Consider the following 19,390-nt stretch of genomic DNA (forward strand, 5'->3'; position numbering starts at 1 on the left):
GTGTGTGTGTGTGTGTTTGAGGGAGGGAGTGTCGGTGTGTGTGTCTACAGCTGAACTAAAGCACAAAATGCTCTCTGTATCTGGAGCTCAAAGTTGAGCAATAAAGTCCCTCATTTATTAGAAGTGACCTGTTGGGTAAGACACTAAAGACAGCTTATATTCAGGTCACAGATAGAAGCTGTTGTCAGGAGATTGAAAATCCCATTTGCTACAGCTAATGATTAGAGAGGAGAGACCCAGTCAGTCTGGGCTCTTAAACACAGTGTTAATATGTAGCAGTTTATGGCACCTCTTAATTGCCACACTAACCACGTCCAACCAAGCAAACAAACATCTAGAACTACGAGAACCATTAAACTGCAGCCACATCACCTGTTCAGTAAATCCCTCAAACACAGTTGAGACTGAGGCAGAGATCAATAGGTTTCCCCACTCCTACCTGCAGTCACAACAAGAAGGGACTTCAATGCTCTGCTGTCTAATGAACACTAAAGAGAGAGATCCTAGGCTTCTATTGAGGTTGTTTAGTACATCAAATCACATTTTATTTGTCACACATACACATGGTTAGCAGATGTTAATGCTAGTGTAGTGAAATGCTTGTGCTTCTAGTTCCGACAATGCAGTAATAACCAACGAGTAATCTAACCTAACAATTCACAACAATTACCTTATACACACAAGTGTAAAGGAATGAAGAATATATACATAAAAATATATTAATGAGTGATGGCACAGAACGGAATAGGCAAGATGCTGTAGATGGTATCGAGTACAGTATATACACATATGAGATGAGTAATGTAGGGTATGTAAACATATAAAAGTGGCATTGTTTAAAGTGGCTAGTGATACATGTATTACATCAAGATGGCAAGATGCAGTAGATGGTATAGAGTACAGTATATACATATGAGATGAGTAATGTAGGGTATGTAAACATTATATGAAGTGGCATTGTTTAAAGTGGCTAGTGATACATTTTTTACATCCATTTTTACATTATTAAAGTGGCTGGAGTTGAGTCAGTATGTTGGCAGCAGCCACTCAATGTTAGTGATGACTGTTTAACAGTCTGATGGCCTTGAGATAGCTGTTTTTCAGTCTCTCAGTCCCGGATTTGATGCACCTGTACTGACTTCGCCTTCTGGATGATAGCGGGGTGAACAGGCAGTGGCTCGGGTGGTTGTTGTCCTTGATGATCTTTATGGCCTTCCTGTGACATCGGGTGGTGTAGGTGTCCTGGAGGGCAGGTAGTTTGCCCCCGGTAATGCGTTGTGCAGACCTCACTACCCTCTGGAGAACCTTACGGTTGTGGGCGGAGCAGTTGCCGTACCAGGCGGTGATATAGCCCGACAGTATGCTCTTGATTGTGCATCTGCAAAAGTTTGTAAGTGCTCTTGGTGACAAGCCGAATTTCTTCAGCCTCCTGAGGTTGAAGAGGCGCTGCTGCGCCTTCTTCACCACGCTGTCTGTGTGGGTGGAGCAATTCAGTTTGTCCGTGATGTGTACGCCGAGGAACTTAAAACTTACTACCCTCTCCACTACTGTCCCGTCGATGTGGATGGGGGGGGTGCTCCCTCTACTGTTTCCTGAAGTCCACGATCATCTCCTTTGTTTTGTTGACGTTGAGTGTGAGGTTATTTTCCTGATACCACACTCCGAGGGCCCTCACTTCCTCCCTGTAGGCCGTCTCGTCGTTGTTGGTAATCAAGCCTACCACTGTAGTGTCGTCTCCAAACTTGATGATTGAGTTGGAGGCGTGCATGGCCACGCAGTCGTGGGTGAACAGGGAGTACAGGAGAGGGCTCAGAACGCACCCTTGTGGGGACCCAGTGTTGAGGATCAGCGGGGTGGAGATGTTGTTACCTACCCTCACCACATGGAGGAGGCCCGTCAGGAAGTCCAGTACCCAGTTGCACAGGGCGGGGTCGAGACCCAGGGTCTCGAGCTTGATGACGAGTTTGGAGGGTACTATGGTGTTAAATGCTGAGCTGTAATCGATGAACAGCATTCTTACATAGGTAATCCTCTTGTCCAGATGGGTTAGGGCAGTGTGCAGTGTGGTTGCGATTGCGTCGTCTGTGGACCTATTGGGGCGGTAAGCAAGTTGGAGTGGGTCTAGGGTGTCAGGTAGGGTGGAGGTGATACGGTCCATGACTAGTCTCTCAAAGCACTTCATGATGACGGAAGTGAGTGCAACGGGGTGGTAGTCATTTAGCTCAGTTACCTTAGCTTTCTTGGGAACAGGAACAATGATGGTCCTCTTGAAGCATGTGGGAACAGCAGACTGGGATAAGGATTGATTGAATATGTCCGTAAACACACCAGCCAGCTGGTCTGCGCATGCTCTGAGGACGCGGCTGGGGATGCCGTCTGGGCCTGCAGCCTTGCGAGGGTTAACACATTTAAATGTTTTACTCACGTTGGCTGCAGTGAAGGAGAGTACGCAGGTTTTGGTAGCGGGCCCCGTCAGTGGCACTGTATTGTCCTCAAAGCGAGCAAAGAAGTTGTTTAGTCTGTCTGGGAGCAAGACATCCTGGTCCACGACGGGTCTGGTTTTCTTTTTGTAATCCGTGATTGACTGTAGACCCTGCCACATACCTCTCGTGTCTGAGCCGTTGAATTGCGACTCTACTTTGTCTCTATACTGACGCTTAGCTTGTTTGATTGCCTTGCGGAGGGAATAGCTACACTGTTTGTATTCGGTCATGTTTCCGGTCACCTTGCCCTGATTAAAAGCAGTGGTTCGTGCTTTCAGTTTCACGCAAATGCTGCCATCAATCCACGGTTTCTGGTTTGGGAATGTTTTAATAGTTGCTGTGGGTACGACATCGCCGATGCACTTGCTAATTAACTCGCTCACCGAATCAGCGTATTCGTCAATGTTGTTGTTTGACGCAATGCGGAACATATCCCAGTCCACGTGATCGAAGCAATCTTGAAGCATGGAATCAGATTGGTCGGACCAGCATTGAACAGACCTGAGCGCGGGAGCTTCCTGTTTCAGTTTCTGTCTGAAGGCTGGAAGCAACAAATTGGAGTCGTGGTCAACTTTTCCGAAAGGAGGGTGGGGGAGGGCCTTATATGCGTCACGGAAGTTAGAATAACAATGATCCAGGGTTTTACCAGCCCTGGTTGCACAATCGATATGCTGATAGAATTTAGGGAGTCTTGTTTTCAGATTAGCCTTGTTAAAATCCCCAGCTACTATGAATGCAGCCTCGGGATATGTGGTTTCCATTTTACATAGAGTCAAATGAAGTTCGTTCAGGGCCATCGATGTGTCTGCTTGGGGGGGGAATATACGCGGCTGTGATATAATCGAAGAGAATTCTCTTGGTAGATAATGCGGTCGACATTTGATTGTGAGGAATTCTAAGTCAGGTGAACAGAAGGACTTGAGTTCCTGTATGTTGTTATGATCACACCATGTCTCGTTAATCATAAGGCATACACCCCCGCCCTTCTTCTTACCAGAGAGATGCTTGTTTCTGTCGGCGCGATGCGTGAAGAAACCAGGTGGCTGTACCGACTCCGATAGCATGTCTCGAGTGAGCCATGTTTCCGTGAAGCAAAGAACGTTACAGTCTCGGATGTCTCTCTGGAATGCTACCCTTGCTTGGATTTCGTCTACCTTGTTGTCAAGAGACTGGACATTGGTGAGTAGTATGCTCGGGAGCAGTGCGCGATGTGCCCGTCTCCGGAGCCTGACCAGAAGACCGTTCCGTCTGCCCCTTTTACGGCGTCGTTGTTTTGGTTTGCCGGCTGGGATCCGATCCATTTTCCTGGGTGGTGGGCAAAACAGAGGATCCGCTTCGGGAAAGTCGTATTCCTGGTCGTAATGTTGGTGAGTTGACGTTGCTCTTATATCCAATAGTTCCTCCCGACTATATGTAATAAAACCTAAGATTAGCTGGGGTACCAATGTAAGAAATAACACATAAAAAAACTAAATACTGCATAGTTTCCTAGGAACGCGAAGCGAGGCGGCCATCTCTGTCGGCGCCGGATATATTGAATAGTAGTGTTGCTATCCTCTGAAAACCCTCTTTTATTGTTCCTGTCTGCATTCCCCCAAATACTCGGGTCCCTCGCCACGGTCGACGATTGGAACCTAGACAGGTGAACGGGGCTACGGCAGGTATCCCTTATCCCCAGGATGATCTGGTAGGGCCGGGAGCACCACGGAGGAAGAAAGGAACAAGGGAAGTGGGAGAAGGCAATGGAGGGAGAGGGGGAAGGACCTCAGATGGATAAAGACTTGCACGCTCTTGCTCTTTTTCGATGGAGCGTGGTGCCTTCCTCTTTACTTCACAGAGGCAAGAGATCAGACGTGGATAGAGAGAAAGAAAGAAAAGAGACAGAGGAGAGGAAAAGACAGAGAGGAAAACACTTCTCCATAGCCGGACACCGACGCCAGCTATCAGAGCAGCAGATCAGGACCTGAGAGACTTAGAATGAACATAATACAAGTCTCTGATTTCGTCTGCTTTATCTGTGGAGGCTTTCTATGGGATGTTGTTGTTGAAGTACCTGATAGAGCACTAGAGCCAGTCTATGACTACAGAGAGAAACCAAAGGGTAATGTGTCTCAAATAAAAACATATCGGGCCGGCGGCTCAAGCCCTTTTCTGGACAGACATTAGGCCGAGCACTTGTAATGGAGATTCTTCAATGAGCATGCTTTTTAGTCCAGGTGTAAAATCAATTTGGGAGTAATCGGTTTAACATTCAACACTGTGTACATAAGGGACACCAATGTAAAAACCTCACAGATCGCAAACACTACATTAACCCAATAGCCTCTCCAGCCAAAATCTTAATTACCTCACACTCTGGGGACAAACTTTGAGGCCCATTAGTTTCTACTATGATTCAGTCAGAGGGAAAGCCGTTGGAGAACACAACCCAAAGCAATGTAAGAGGCCCCAATGAGTCAGATAAATGACTAAGCAGGGACCGATGTGGTGTGCCCGTTTCTCTTGGAGAGAGAGCCCATCTCCTCCTTATGCCTTCCTAAACCCAAGGCAATATGGCATAAACACAGGGGCTGCACTGCCACTGGCTGAGGTAAGGAGTTAGCCACGCACCAATCAGGCACACTGGAGCTAATGTCAACTTGAGGTTTTTGCGGCAGGGACCCCAAGCTATAAAAAGAGATTTGGTGTCTTCCCCCCTCAACTCTAGTTCCCTCTTTACCATCCATCCTTGAGCTTACACACACACACACACACACACACACACACACACACACACACACACACACACACACACACACACACAGGAGGCTGCAGTGTGGCGTGTACCACAGACCATGCGACGGGGTGTCGTGTGTCGGGGCTGCCCTGTAATCAGTGTAGGAGCGCAGCACAAACCCACACTAACCACTCCGCTCCATAAATACACACATCCCATCCACTCCCCCAGAAAACAAACCAGCCTGCTGCTGCTCTGATGCCCATCAACTCAACTCACTAGGGCTGGATTTAGCCATTGGGGTTTTCTGAAAAGGGTTCCTCCAAGTGTTCTCGGAAATTATTGATAGCATTCACTAACATTGTCGTTTCCAGAACTACACCTTGGCTTCTGTATAGGTTAGATTCTCTGAAATAGGATCCAGCATGTTTAAATCTGGACGGTAACTTGTTGTGTTGGATGGTGCCTTGGCAATACAGATCCTATACTAATGATGTGGATGATGTGGCTTATTTTAGTGAGTGTGTGATGGATGTTAGGGCCTCCATGGGCAATGTCCAGCAGAGAGGAGAGGATGGTCAGTGCCAGCGACCAAACGCAGTGTAACTGCTGGGAAGGAGCTGGCCACTAGCAAACCACAGCTGGAACGGCCTCTGGGTCTGCTGTCACTGTCAGTAAAAAAACAACAACAAGAAAAACCCTCACACAAAAAACAAACGCATATTGATCTACATTTTTACAGTTTAATCATATAGCAGACGCTCTTATCCATAGCAACTTACAGTAATGAGTGCATACATTAATACTTTTCATACCAGTCCCCCATGGGAATCGAACCAACAACCCTGGTGTTGCAAGGGCCATGCTCTACCAACTGAGCCACACGGGATCTTACTTCATGGTTATGTCCTCCCTAAAGCCACAGCTCCCTAACACAGCTAGGTACATTCTAGTAGCCTTCTAGTGTAGAGTGCAGAGGGCAGAGGGACAGAGCAGTGGTGCTCATGGGAACAACATGCCCTCTAGGATTGTCTATGCCCACTAGACCCACCATCTCAAGCTCCCACTTGAGAGGCCACTGTAGGGATTCCCCAAAACCTCCAGTGTCGCCTCAAAATGGCTGACATTGAGGGGAGGAGAGGTGATGGGAGGAGATGGAACGTGAGAGAAATCCACTGTTGTAATACTGAGGCACCCCAGGTCTACCTGCTGCTATGATGAAACTGTGGCCCCTCAGGTCCCAGTCCCACAGCTAGAGAGGGTCATTCTGCTCTGTCGTCCCCAGAGAGGGGCTCCTACTCAGCCACGGTTTCAACTGTCCGACGTTTTACACCACCGCACCACTGAGGGGACATTGACCAGTGTGTGTGTGTGTGTGTGTGTGTGTGTGTGTGTGTGTGTGTGTGTGTGTGTGTGTGTGTGTGTGTGTGTGTGTGTGTGTGTGGTGTGTGCATGCACAGGGAGCAAAGACAAGAGGCCTCTGCTTTGATGTGTCTCATTCAGGCAGACGAACACTTGTGTGTGAGGGAGAAAATCATGTGTGAGAGAGAGTGAGAGTGCTTGTGTGTATGGGAAGGGTGGGGGGTGCGCTGCCCATCTTTTGATGTGAACGCCCACCTCTTCCCCTAACACCCCTTTCCACCTACAGATTCCCACCCAACCCCAAAGCATCTCTCTTTTCTCAACCTGCTCTCCCTGGTTGTCCCTCTGGATACTCCAGTCCTCCTCTCTTCCTCGTCCCTACAAAGCCGTCTCCTCTGAGGACCCTGTGAATCCACACAGGCTGAAAGACCGGGGTCAAGCAAACTTTGAGAGGAACCTGGGGGTACATTCAGCCCCTTATAGAACGGTAGAGAAGGTGTTGAAGGGAGGGGGGGGGGGGGGAAAATCAGGCTTCAAACGAACATCGGCAACAAAAAAACAACCATGTGTTTCCCCATGTGCAATTAGCTGAATAAATATTGCTCATTAAATGCTGTTTCAGTATGGGTTTGATGTGAACAATCACTTGCCGCATATGCATGTGGCGCAATTCTTATGAAACAAAAGGACAAAGACAACATGCAGGTGGAAGGTCACTGGCCTTTCATGGTAGGGTCCTGACCTGCATGACTGGTTAGCAAAAGTAACTGCCCAGTGATTCCAGATATCTATGAAATATTACCTATAATTACTAACAATATGAAATAGTAGTTATATTATTTCTTTAAAAAAGTAGTATTTTTATAAATAGTATTTCTTAAAAAGAAAATTATAAATTATGTTAAAAATCATCTTTCCTGTGTTGGAATGGTGTGGCTGTATAACGGTCACTAAAGATGTTCATGCAAGTTGACCGCTGATTGGCCAGCTCATCCTCCTCAGGGAGATGACATCAAGGTCTATGAGGAAATAGCAATATAAATGGTCACAAATATGAGTATAGGACGAGTCAACAACATTATTTGGGAATGAGTTAACAGAATATGAACTCTTAAAAGTGAGATGTTCACTGGACAGATACTTTAAACCTGCCTTGTACCAAAAATATTATTTTATAGATATAATATAGAATATAGATAGGGTTGGGGAGTAACAAATTTTTAAAAAACGGTAACTGTAATCCATTACGCTACCAGCAAAAATATTCTAATCAGATTACAGATACTATTGAAAAACTAGATAATTAAATTCAGAAAGGATGTTTGCGGAAAAAAATAACTTTTCCCAATGACATTCAAATAAGCATTGAAAAAAGGCGCAAGTTTAATTTGTTCCACCTGAGCGAGTCTGACCACAAGTCAGAGATCACTATGATGACACACCAAATGTGCTTGATCGATTGCGGGAAAAAAGCAGGAATAGGCTTTTGTAGGCTATTATAGTCCCACCCGTGTCTTCCAATGGTGAATAAACGCTTTGAGGTAATCACCACAGCTGCTCTCTCATTTAGCTATTTGTGTCTTACAGAAGTTTGGACACACCTACTCATTCAAGGGTTTTTCTTAATTTTGACTATTTCCGACATTGTAGAATAATAGTGAAGAAATCAAAACTATGAAATAACACATATGGAATCATATAGTAACCAAAAAAAGTGTTAAACAAATCAAAATATATTGTATATTTGAGATTCTTCAAAGTAGCCACACTTTGCCTTGATGACAGCTTTGCACACTCTTGGCATTCTCTCAACCAGCTTCATAAGGAATGCTTTTCCAACAGTCTTGAATGAGTTCCCACATATGCTGAGAACTTGTTGGCTGCTTTCCCTTCACTCTGTGGTCTAACTCATCCCAAACCATTTCAATTGGGTTGAGGTCGGGTGATTGTGGTGGCCAGGTCATCTGTCTCAGCCTCCAGTATTTATGCTGCAGTAGTTTATGTGTCGGGGGGTTAGGGTCAGTCTGTCACACCTGGGGTATTTCTTTTGTCTTTTCCGGTGTCCTGTGTGAATTTAAATATGCTCTCTCTAATTCTCTCTTTCTCTCTCTCGGAGGACCTGAGCCCTAGGACCATGCCTCAGGACTACCTGGCTTGATGACTCCTTGCTGTCCCCAGTTCACCTGGCCGTGCTGCTGCTCCAGTTCCAACTGTTCTGCCTGCAGCTATGGAACCCTGACCTGTTCACTGGACGTGCTACCTGTCCCAGACCCGCTGTCCCAGACCTGCTGGAACCCTGACCTGTTCACCGGACGTGCTACCTGTCCCAGACATGCTGTTTTCAACTCTCTAGAGACAGCAGGAGAGGTAGAGATACTCTCAAAGATTGGCTATGAAAAAGCCAACTGACACTTACTCTTGTGTTACTGACTTGTTGCACCCTCAACAACTACTATGATTATTATTATTTGACCATGCTGGTCATTTATGAACATTTGAACATCTTGGCCATGTGCTGTTATAATCTCCACCCGGCACAGCCAGAAGAGGACTGGCCACCCCTCATAGCCTGGTTCCTCTCTAGGTTTCTTCCTAGGTTTTGACCTTTCTAGGGAGTTTTTCCTAGCCACCGTGCTTCTACACCTGCATTGCTTGCTGTTTGGGGTTTTAGGCTGGGTTTCTGTAGAGCACTTTGAGATATCAGCTAATGTAAGAAGGGCTATATAAATACATTTGATTTGATGCAGCACTCCATCACTCTCCTTCTTGGTCAAATAGCCCTTACACAGCCTGGAGGTTTGTTGGGTTATTGTCCTGTTGAAAAACAAATGATAGTCCCTCTAAGCGCAAACCAGATGGGATGGCGTATCGCTGCAGAATGCTGTGGTAGCCATGCTGGTTAAGTGAGCCTTGAATTCTAAATAAATCACTGAGAGTGTCAACAGCAAAGTACCCCCACACCATCACACCTCCTCCTCCATGCTTCATGGTGGGAACCACACATGCAGAGATCATCTGCTCTCTCACAAAGACATGGCGGTTGGAACCAAAAGTCTCAAATTTGGATTCATCAGACCAAAGGACAGATTTCCACCGGTCTAATGTCCATTGCTCGTTTCTTGGCCCAAGCAAGTCTCTTCTTATTATTGGTGTCCTTTAGTAGTGGTTTCTTTGCAGCAATTCGAAGGAAGGCCTGATTCACACAGTCTCCTCTGAACAGTTGATGTTGAGATGTGTCTGTTACTTGAACTCTGTGAATCATTTATTTGGCCTGCAATTTCTGAGGTTGGTAACTCTAATGAACTTATCCTCTCCAGCAGAGGTAATTCTGGGTCTTCCTTTCCTGTGGTGGTCCTCATGAGAGCCAGTTATAGTGCTTGATGGTTTTTGCGACTGCACTTGAAGAAACTTTAAAAGTTCTTGAAATTTCCCGGATTGACTGACCTTCATGTCTTAAAGTAATGATGGACTGTCGTTTCTCTTTTCTTATTTGAGCTGTTCTTGCCATAATATGGACCTGGTCTTTTACCAAATAGGGCTATCTTCTGTATACCACCCCTACCTTGTCACAACACAACTGATTGGCTCAAATGCATTAAGAAGGAAAGAAATTCCACAAATTAACAAGGCACATCTGTTAATTGAAATGCATTCCAGGTGACTACCTCATGAAGCTGGTTGAGAGAATGTCAAGAGTGTGCAAAGCTGTCATCAAGGCAAAGGGTGGCTACTTTGAAGAATCTCAAATATATTTTATTGTTTAACACTTTTTTCTGTTACTACATGATTCCATATGTGTTATTTCATAGTTTTGATGTCTTCGCTATTATTCTACAATATAGAAAACATTAAAAATAAAGAAAAACTTTGGAATGAGTAGGTGTGTCCAAACTTTTGACTGGTACTGTATATATCCATTGATTGTTGAAGAATATAACTTAGAAATGCCTCATGAGCTTAGTTCAACTATCATACACCATCAGAACCCAAAATATAAGCTTGTTTTTCTCCAGTGTTTGTAGACATTGTAGATGTAAACAAACACTGTATAGCCTCATATCAAAATGATTGTTTTAACCATGTTATCAAGGATGGTCTGTCCTTGCATCCATTGCGCTGTCTATTAATCTGAGAGTCATTACATTTCTCCAGTCCCATCCCTCAGTTTCTTTACCAAAACAGAGGCACGGGGCACATTTTGTTATTGTTTCATCTGTGGATTTGCCCTTTAAACAGCTGCATATTATCAAGATATCAAAGTGTCACCAACAAAAAGGTAAACAATAGGTCTATAGCAAATGCAGCATATGGCATTCATTTTTCACATGTAAATAGCACTTTTCAGGAGTGCTCAAAGCATGCCATTCCATGAGCGCAGCATTTATTTTTCAACTCGAATCAATGAGCCCAATCAGTCCTCCATGACAACAAAATAAAAAAACCGCAATGGGTTAGAAGAAGACTAAATAACCAACCCATTAAGTAAAATTTAACATCCATGTATTGCCAGCTATGTAAACTTTAACATTGATTTATCCTGCAATAGATGTCGTTCAATTGGTAACATACATTTTTGTCTTCTAAAAGTATGTAATCAGATTACGTTACTGAGTTTGGGTAATTTAAAAGTTACGTTACTAATTACAATTTCGGACAAGTAACTAGTAACGGATTACATTTAAAAAATAACCTACCCGACCCTGAATATAGTGCATTAACATAGTAGTATTCATCTGACCAGTGACAATCTTATAGATGCATTTAGGTCACAGTTCAATATTCATCAAGAACTGATAAAAATAAATGTGTGTTCAGCCAGGCCCAGAATTGTTTTTGGAATTTTGTTTCTGGTTGATGTGAATACAGATGTAAGATCTTAATTTGTCCCTTTCTCACAGCAGGAAAATATAATGTGAAAATGGAAATTATTGTGTGGATTATAATTAACGGATATTTTTGTAAGGGTTGATATATTTTTAGTCAAGGTAAATCAAGTTTGATATTTTAATGTGGAAACTACAAACTTTAGAAGCATTTTTAAACCTAGAATACACTACAAATTTTCTGCAATAACAGGGTGATCAAAGTAAGACCCTTCATCTGAAGCTTTGAGACGCCATGCCAAAACTCCTCATTACAGGCCACTGTTCTAACAAGGATATTTTGACTTCACTCTCCAGTCAAAAGAACAGCCGAGAAAGAAATGGTAAAGCACATGAGATTTGAGTCAGATTCTCCTCCCCAATCTGTCCTTAATGACATGTACTCTTATAATCTCCACCCAGCACAGCCAGAAGAGGACTGACCACCCCTCATAGCCTGGTTCCTCTCTAGGTTTCTTCCTCGGTTCCTACCTTTCTAGGGTGTTTTTCCTAGCCACCGTGCTTCTACATCTGCATTGCTTGCTGTTTGGGGTTTTAGGCTGGGTTTCTGTATAGCACTTTGTGACATCTGCTGATGTAAAAAGGGCTTTATAAATACATTTGATGATTTGGCTAGCACAGGGAAGAGCTGGGCAAGACATGGGGAATAAAGGCAAGAAGATTCAACTCAAGGATTGTTTTTGGTTGTTTTGTTGCATTTTTTTTTGCCTATTATGCTCTGGCCTCTACAAATTCCTAGACCATTAAGTTGCTGAGGTCTGATGGGTAATTAGTAGACACCAGAGCCCAGTTGAAAAGAGGGTGCATATGCTCCCTCAACCCCCCCCCCCCCCCCACCACCAGAATCACTCACACAGGCACAGGAGGAGGCAGGGCCAATCCGCCATCCATCATCTATTCTTTATGGGGGCTAACAAATTGGGGCCAGAGGGTGTCGGCCGGTGGGGAGGTGGGGGACAGAAGAGGCAAAGGGTGCTCAATCACAGCCCCCAAATAGACAGAGGGGCGAAAGCTACAGTAATGGGGACCCCTGAACACCCACGCCCCCCTCCTACACTCCCTGGCCATTGTGCTCTCTGTCAGACCCAACAATGGTAACTTCCCCTCTTTCCCACTCTCCTCTCTTTCTCCCACTCTCTCACTTTCCCTCTATTTGCCTGTTGTCCTCACCCCTCCTCATCGCGCGTCCCCTAATCCCCCTAACAGAGCCATGGAGGCCAGGGATATTTGTTTAGGGAAAAGCCATTAAACTGTAATACAACAGACTGGCTCCTGACTCTCCATCCAAAGCTAAGTGACTGACAAGAACAAGCAGTCAAAAGGAAACTGGCACTCTACCAAGGAGCCAGGCAAGGGGATTGGGGAGGGCGGGAAGAGATAGAGTGAGGAAAAAGAGAGTGAGCGAGAGCACGAGAGAGAGAGAGGGAGATAGAGGGGGGACAGAGGGAGAGAATGAGCCAGAGAGAAAGAGTAGAGTTCAGTGAACACAGTGACAGCATGAGAGACTGTGTGAGTCTGAATGAACGAGAAAGAGAGAAAGGAGAAATAGGGAGAGAAAGAGAGCGCATAATTAAAGGGTTTTGTGAACAGAGCATGGGACAAGCTGTATCCAGCTGTTATTCTCTGCTTGTGTCTCATTCAAACAGGTCTGCAGCCCGAGCAAAAAGAGCCCCTGTATCAAACAATTAGCTTCCGCATTGACGATAGCATCCCAGCCTCCCGGGCGCCTGTCTTTGATTATAAAAAATGATTTTTTTCCCTCTGCTTTATGCCGGCCAATTATCGTCAGGTGCCCGCTCCCCTTGTTCAGTGGCCCTTTCAGACGGCATGCATTAATAGAGCGCTGGTTACAGAAGAGAAGGAGGAAACCACCTCATTCATCCCCTTTTAGTGAGCACAGATTTCACACCCAGAAAGACCAAACACAGAGCCGCCATGGCTCCATTTACTGAGCTGTCAGACAGAATAGAGGGCTATCTGGTAGTGAGATATCAGTTATGGTCCACTGAGGCTTAGAGAACGAAACAGATGTAATGGTGGAGACATCTCTAAGGGGAATTATGAACTGTAGCTCCCTCTCTATAGCCCTCTCTATAACAAACATACAGGTCAGGTCATAAGCCTAGTAAATACAAAAACTGCTACAGTCAGCCAGCCAGGTGTGTGTGTGTGTGTGTGTGTGAGAAAGGTGGTTCTTTGAGGAGGGGGGTCTATGACCCCCAGTGGTGTAACAGGTGACTGGTCTAAGCTCAAAGGACTGGTGGCTGTGGGTGAGAGCCCCAGACACCTTGATCCCCAGCCGTCTCCCAGCCGCCCTTTTGAAGCCAACCACAACAAAGCTGCTTTGCCAACAAAGGCAACGCCACCGCACAGGACTCTGGGTAATGCCATGTCGTCGTGCAGTGAAAAATAAAGAGAAACAAAATAGGGGTGTGTTTATTTGGGTTGTGGTGAGGTGAACTCATAAAATTACAGACCCCCAAAAAATCTGTTGGTCTACCAAGTGTTCCATTGGAGGGATGCTGTTTGTCTGTCTGTGTTTGTTTTGTTGGAGGGAAAGCGGTAGTGACTGGGTGTATTGATACATCATCCAAAGTGTAATTAATAACTTCACCATGCTCAAAGGGATATTCAATAACTGGTTTTATTTTTACTCATCTACCAATAGATTCCCTTCTTTGCGAGGCATTGGAAAACCTCCCTGGTCTTTGTGGTTGAATATGTGTTTGAAATTCACTGCTCGACTGAGGGACCTTATAGATGATTGTATGTGTGGGGTACAGAGATGAGGTAGTCATTAAAAAACTATGTTAAACGCCATTATTGCACACAGAGTGAGTCCATGGAAATTATTAAGCACATTTTTACTCATGAACTTATTTAGGCTTGCCATAACAAAGGGGTTGAATACTTATGGACTCAAGACATTTCACCTTTTTTTTTTTATATAATTTGCACAAAAAAATGGAAAATCATAATTCCACTTCGACATTAAGGGGTATTGTGTGTAGGCCAGTGACTAAATACCTCCATTTAATCCATTTTAAATTCAGACTAATATAACACAATTTGGGAAAAAGTAAAGGGGTGTGAATACTTTCTGAAGGCACTGTAGATAGGATTGAGAGATACAAGGCCTATATTGCACCATCTGACAGTCATTAGCTAGCTACCCTCACGGAAGTATGCATCCAGTTGACAAGTAGACCTCTTGAACACACTCATTAGCAGACTGAGATTGTGTAATGTATCTGTTTGCAGAGCACTACTGAAGTATGCTGTCTCTTTCTGTAGTAATATCAATAGATTTTTGAGTAATGACAGTGGTTACTCCTTGAGTCAATATAAAGCCACGGTTTTGATGGATTATGTTGTAAAAAATCTTTCCATAAAGAGTAGAGATATGTAGATGAACCAGTGATGTGACAGATTATATTTTTGGAACTTTAGTGAAGAATGTGTCACTTTAGTGTCTGTGTAAAAAAATACTTTTCCGGGGGTTTATATTTTACACGTGTGCAAATGTGTATTAACATGCATGTGTGAATTGGATTTTTTTAATTTAACCTTTGTTATGGAAATGTGCTTTTAGCGTTCCCAACTCCCCCTGGGAGACTCTGGGAGAGTGGGGTCACGGCCAGTGTCAGCCATTATCAACGGCGACCCTGGAGCAATTAGGGGTAAGTGCCTTGCTCAGACTGACTGTGTGTGTGTGTCTGTGTGGTAACAGGCGGAGGTCTCTACCTGCACACCTGAAGCTCTGGGTGGTCAGGCCCTTCTCCACAGCCAGGCAGGTGAGGATACTGAGGAAGCTGGTGGTGACTGACTGTCTCTTGGCCCTCTGGGCATCCCTCTGCCTCCGCTCCCTGGAGGGCTTGGTCCTCAGCAGCACCCCCGTCCCCATCGACACTGCACCTGGCTGGGCCTGGCTGGAGCCCTGATCCTCCTCCCCCTGGGGCCTCTGGGCCGCCACGGCCATCCGCAGGGCCTCCACCCAATCCTGGGCCTTGAGTTGGCACTCAGCCCGCAGACGGAGCACCTCTCTGGGGAAGACTGCCTGGAAACGGGCGGCGCTGGCACCCTCGACCTCGTCCCTCTGCACGGCCAGGCAGGAGGCCAGCGGGTAGCGGAGGACAGGCTCGGACACGGGCCCCCGGCCCTCGGTTGGGAAGGCCTGCAGCGTGGAACAACTCAGCACGAAGGTGAAGGCCCTCCAGTTGTTGAGGTCAGTCTGCTGGTGGAGCAGACCCACCTTGAGGACATCAGCACAGCGCTTGGTGAACAGGGGCAGGGCCGTGGGCCGGGCTGGGGGGAGATGCGAGGTATTAGGGGTCAGGGCAGCCTCAGCAGGACCAATGGGGTCTGGTCTGGTGTCGAGACTTCCAGAGGAGATGGATGACGACGGGGATAAGACTGGAGGCGGCTCTGCCTGTTTGTGGGCGGGCCGGGCAGCCAATACTCTCTCCCAGATCTGCCTCCTCCAGTCTAGCGCCTCCCACTGGCAGGCGGCACGTAACTGCAGGCGGGTGGAGCTGTTGAAGATGAGGTCAGTGAGTGGTCTATTAAAACATGTTATGAGAGAAATAACTTCAATTGCAACTCATGTTTATGTGATTGACTGATGACTCCAACAATCTTTGATTTATTTTATTTAACCTTTATTTATCCAGGAAGTTCCGTTGAGGTTACAAGATTTTAGGAAGGAGACCTGGCAAGAGGTCTCCTAAGAGTTGAGCACCGTTATTTTACCTGTTGAAGAAGAGGGCCTGGAGGACTCGTCCGTCCTGTGGTGGCTGGGGCTGGCTAACGCCCTGGCAGTGGGACAGGGAGTAGGCGGTGCAGAGCTGGCGGTTACCACTACTGTCCAGGCTGTAGAGACGCAGCTCACAGGGGGTCAGCTCTAGGTGGCAGATGCTCCAACGACCCTTTTGACCCTCACGATGCTCCAGGGAGCCCTGCTTCACCACACTGCCGCTGCTGCTGTCCTTATGGGCTGGAACAAACACAACATATATTCAGCAACAGGATCCTCTGCAGAAAACCCTTTGATAAACAGCAAAACACCAGTGGTGGAAAAAGTACCCAATTGTCATACTTCAGTAAAAGCAAAGATACCTTAGTAGAAAATGACTAAAGTAAAAGTGAAAATCACCCAGTAAAATACTACTTGAGTAAAAGTCTAAAAGTATTTGGTTTTAAATATACTTAAGTATCAAAAGTAAAAGTATAAATCATTTCAAATTCCTTATATTAAGCAAACCAGGCCGCACCATTTTACAGATAGTCAGGGGCACACTTCAAAACTTAGACATCTTTACAAACTAACAATTTGTGTTTATAGTGAGTCCGCCAGATCAGAGGCAGTAGGGATGACCAGGGATGTTCTCTTGATAAGTGTGTACATTTTACATTTTTCCTGTCCTGCTAAGCATTCAAAATGTGACGACTACTTTTGGGTATCAAGGAAAAATGTATGGATTAAAAAGTACATTATTTTCTTTAAAAATGTATTGAAGTAAAGTAAAAGTTGTCAAAAGTATAAATTGTAAAGTAAAGTACAGATAGCCAAAAAAACGACTTAATACTTGAAAGTATTTTTACCCCACTGCTAAACACATAGGCTAGAACTACATTTATTATGCCTTACTTGTTATATTGAACAAAGTATAGTATACCAGTATACTGTAAGAGGTTAAAGGTAGAAGCTAACTGCCTTAGAAAGATTCAGAGGGCAAACAAAAGAACAGCGACTATCTGATTGTAAATGGGTGAGGCGGAGTGGGGGGAGGCCCTTCCAATGTGCTAGGCTGCCAGCCACACATGCTATTACCACTCACAGAATGTCTCTGCAACAATTTCATCTTATTATCTGCTCATTGGATCAATAACACTGGCCTCCATTCAACAGTCAGCACTCAGCAGTATGCTCTTGGCTAATATACCGTGTAGGACATTCATTCTCCCGTCATTAAGGACACATCTTCAAACCGTAGCCTAGAATTCTCAACTTATTAAACAACTCAAATGCGACACATTACTAAGAGCAGGGGCAAACTTATAAACTGCCTAGCCTGTTCTGGGTCAGCTTGCTTAGCCAGCGTTTTCACAAAATGAATTAGGCTACAATGCAACTCCCACCATTTGAGGGCCACAAATCTGATAGCACTTTTGACACGTTATTTATCGGAGCCAAACACAGATGTTCAGGTCTGAACGTGAGCGATGATATTTTGGTTTGTGATAGCAACTAGCACGGTTAGCTTTGAAAGTGCTTCCTGTGAGGTCAGCAGGAAGAAACAGCATTGTTACCCAGAACGCTGTGCAAACACAGAGAACCAGGAGAAATTCACTTATCTGGGGCACACCCTCTCTCTGCCCTTCCTCACGTTTCTTTTACACACTCCTTTCTTTATCTCTTTTCCTTTCCATTCCTCCTTTTTGCATCTCATCTCTCAGCTTCCTGTTCAGTGGTTATGGTGGATTTTGACTTGTGCTGTGGCTGCACGTAGAGTGTAGAAGGGCAGACGTGTCTCCACCTACCAGTGGCCCAGGAGCATTGCTGAAGCCAAATAGCATTGCACGTGAATAGAAATGTCTGTGAGACATATAGGAGCCACTTTCCTTATCTGTAGTGCTCCAGCATACACTAGTTGTCATTGGAGCACAACTCGCAGCCTTGACGTATACTTGTTTTTATCCTTATCAGAAATGATGTTATACCAGGGTTAACAGGTGGGTGTAATCCTTGACCAATCAATGAAAATAACTGATAATCAACTGACCAAAAAATAAAAAATATGACTGGAGTTCAGTTCAATGTATCTTGTACTATACTGTTATGTAGCCTACCTGCTGTTTCACTCCCCTTTAAAAACCCAATAGGCTCTGACCCAACCGACTCACTGTTCTCCTCTGTCAATCGAGGGTGGCCAAAGGTGGCTGTGGGTCTGTAGGCTAATTTGTCTACGTTTGTCAGACGGAGAGAGCAGATGCCAGAAGCCCGGGACAGACGACCAGACGGCTGGGCCGGTTGGCCGCTGTGCTTTGGCCTTCGGGAGCCCCTCAGGCAAAGGTTGGGGGTGCTAGGGGGCTCGCCTGTCCCCCTGGGCTTCAAAGGCTCCTGTGAGCACGTGGGTGCGGTGTAGGTCACTGTTCATTTCACGCTACAAAGGAGCCGAGGAGCACGGACATGACTCAATTAGTTGAGTCGCAGTCGGCGCTTTGCTTTGCTGGGCCTGGTCAGCCAGCAGCATCCTAGCCCTACACGGCCCTACAACCCTACATACTGGATTGAACTGGCTGTCCGGGCCTGGCCCTGCATGGCCGTTAGTGCCACCTGATGCGATAGCGTTGCTGAAACGTCACAGGGACTTAACATTAACGTGATGTGAATGGTCTGGCCCAGAGGCAGGTGAGGAGAGGACATCTTGTTATGAACTCATTGTTGGTGTCTGAGCCATCAGTTCATATTATACTCAACTCAAAACTGTGTGGTTTAGCTGTGCCTTGTCCCCTAGTGATAGTATAATAGATTCACTAGATGAACTCAGCTAGCCTAATAAGATGGGAAAATACTTCTAGAAACGAGGCTAAATGTGGTTCAAATGGGCAATGGTCCCTTTCTTTCCTTCTTTCTTAACTACTGAGGTAAACAAAGGTGGTGGTGGGGTGTCCCATCCATCTTACTGCACAAAAACACTGACAGACAAGATGTCACTTTGAGTCTTGCACTTGCATGCTAAAATACTCTTTAGGGACTAATAAATATGTAAATGCAGCCAGGAGCCTGATTGAGATTCAGCCTCCGCTCCACAGTCGCCACGCTCTGTAGAGTGTGGAGCAGAATTAAGAGGTGAGACATTAAGAGGTGAGACACACACACACACACACACACACTGTTCAATTACTACACCACCGCTTGCGTGCCATGACATCATGCTCCGGTA

The 19,390-nt window shown here is 45.5% G+C and overlaps 1 protein-coding gene across 2 annotated transcripts in view; it reads right to left on the reverse strand.

Moving 5' to 3' along the window:
- The window catches only part of LOC106586336 (pleckstrin homology domain containing M3), a 59,309-nt gene that overhangs the window by 26,403 nt on the left and 13,516 nt on the right, over positions 1 to 19,390 (reverse strand). For both annotated transcript variants that reach the window (XM_014173514.3, XM_014173517.3), the window contains exons 3-4: positions 16,194 to 16,437; positions 15,189 to 15,976 (exon numbers count right to left, since the gene is read on the reverse strand). In XM_014173514.3, coding sequence (XP_014028989.1) covers positions 15,189 to 15,976; positions 16,194 to 16,437 — 1,032 coding nt within the window. The remainder of the gene's footprint in view (positions 1 to 15,188; positions 15,977 to 16,193; positions 16,438 to 19,390) is intronic.

Source organism: Salmo salar, chromosome 25, assembly GCF_965601325.2.
Source record: "Salmo salar chromosome 25, fSalSal1, whole genome shotgun sequence".
In the NCBI taxonomy this organism is placed as follows: domain Eukaryota; kingdom Metazoa; phylum Chordata; class Actinopteri; order Salmoniformes; family Salmonidae; genus Salmo; species Salmo salar.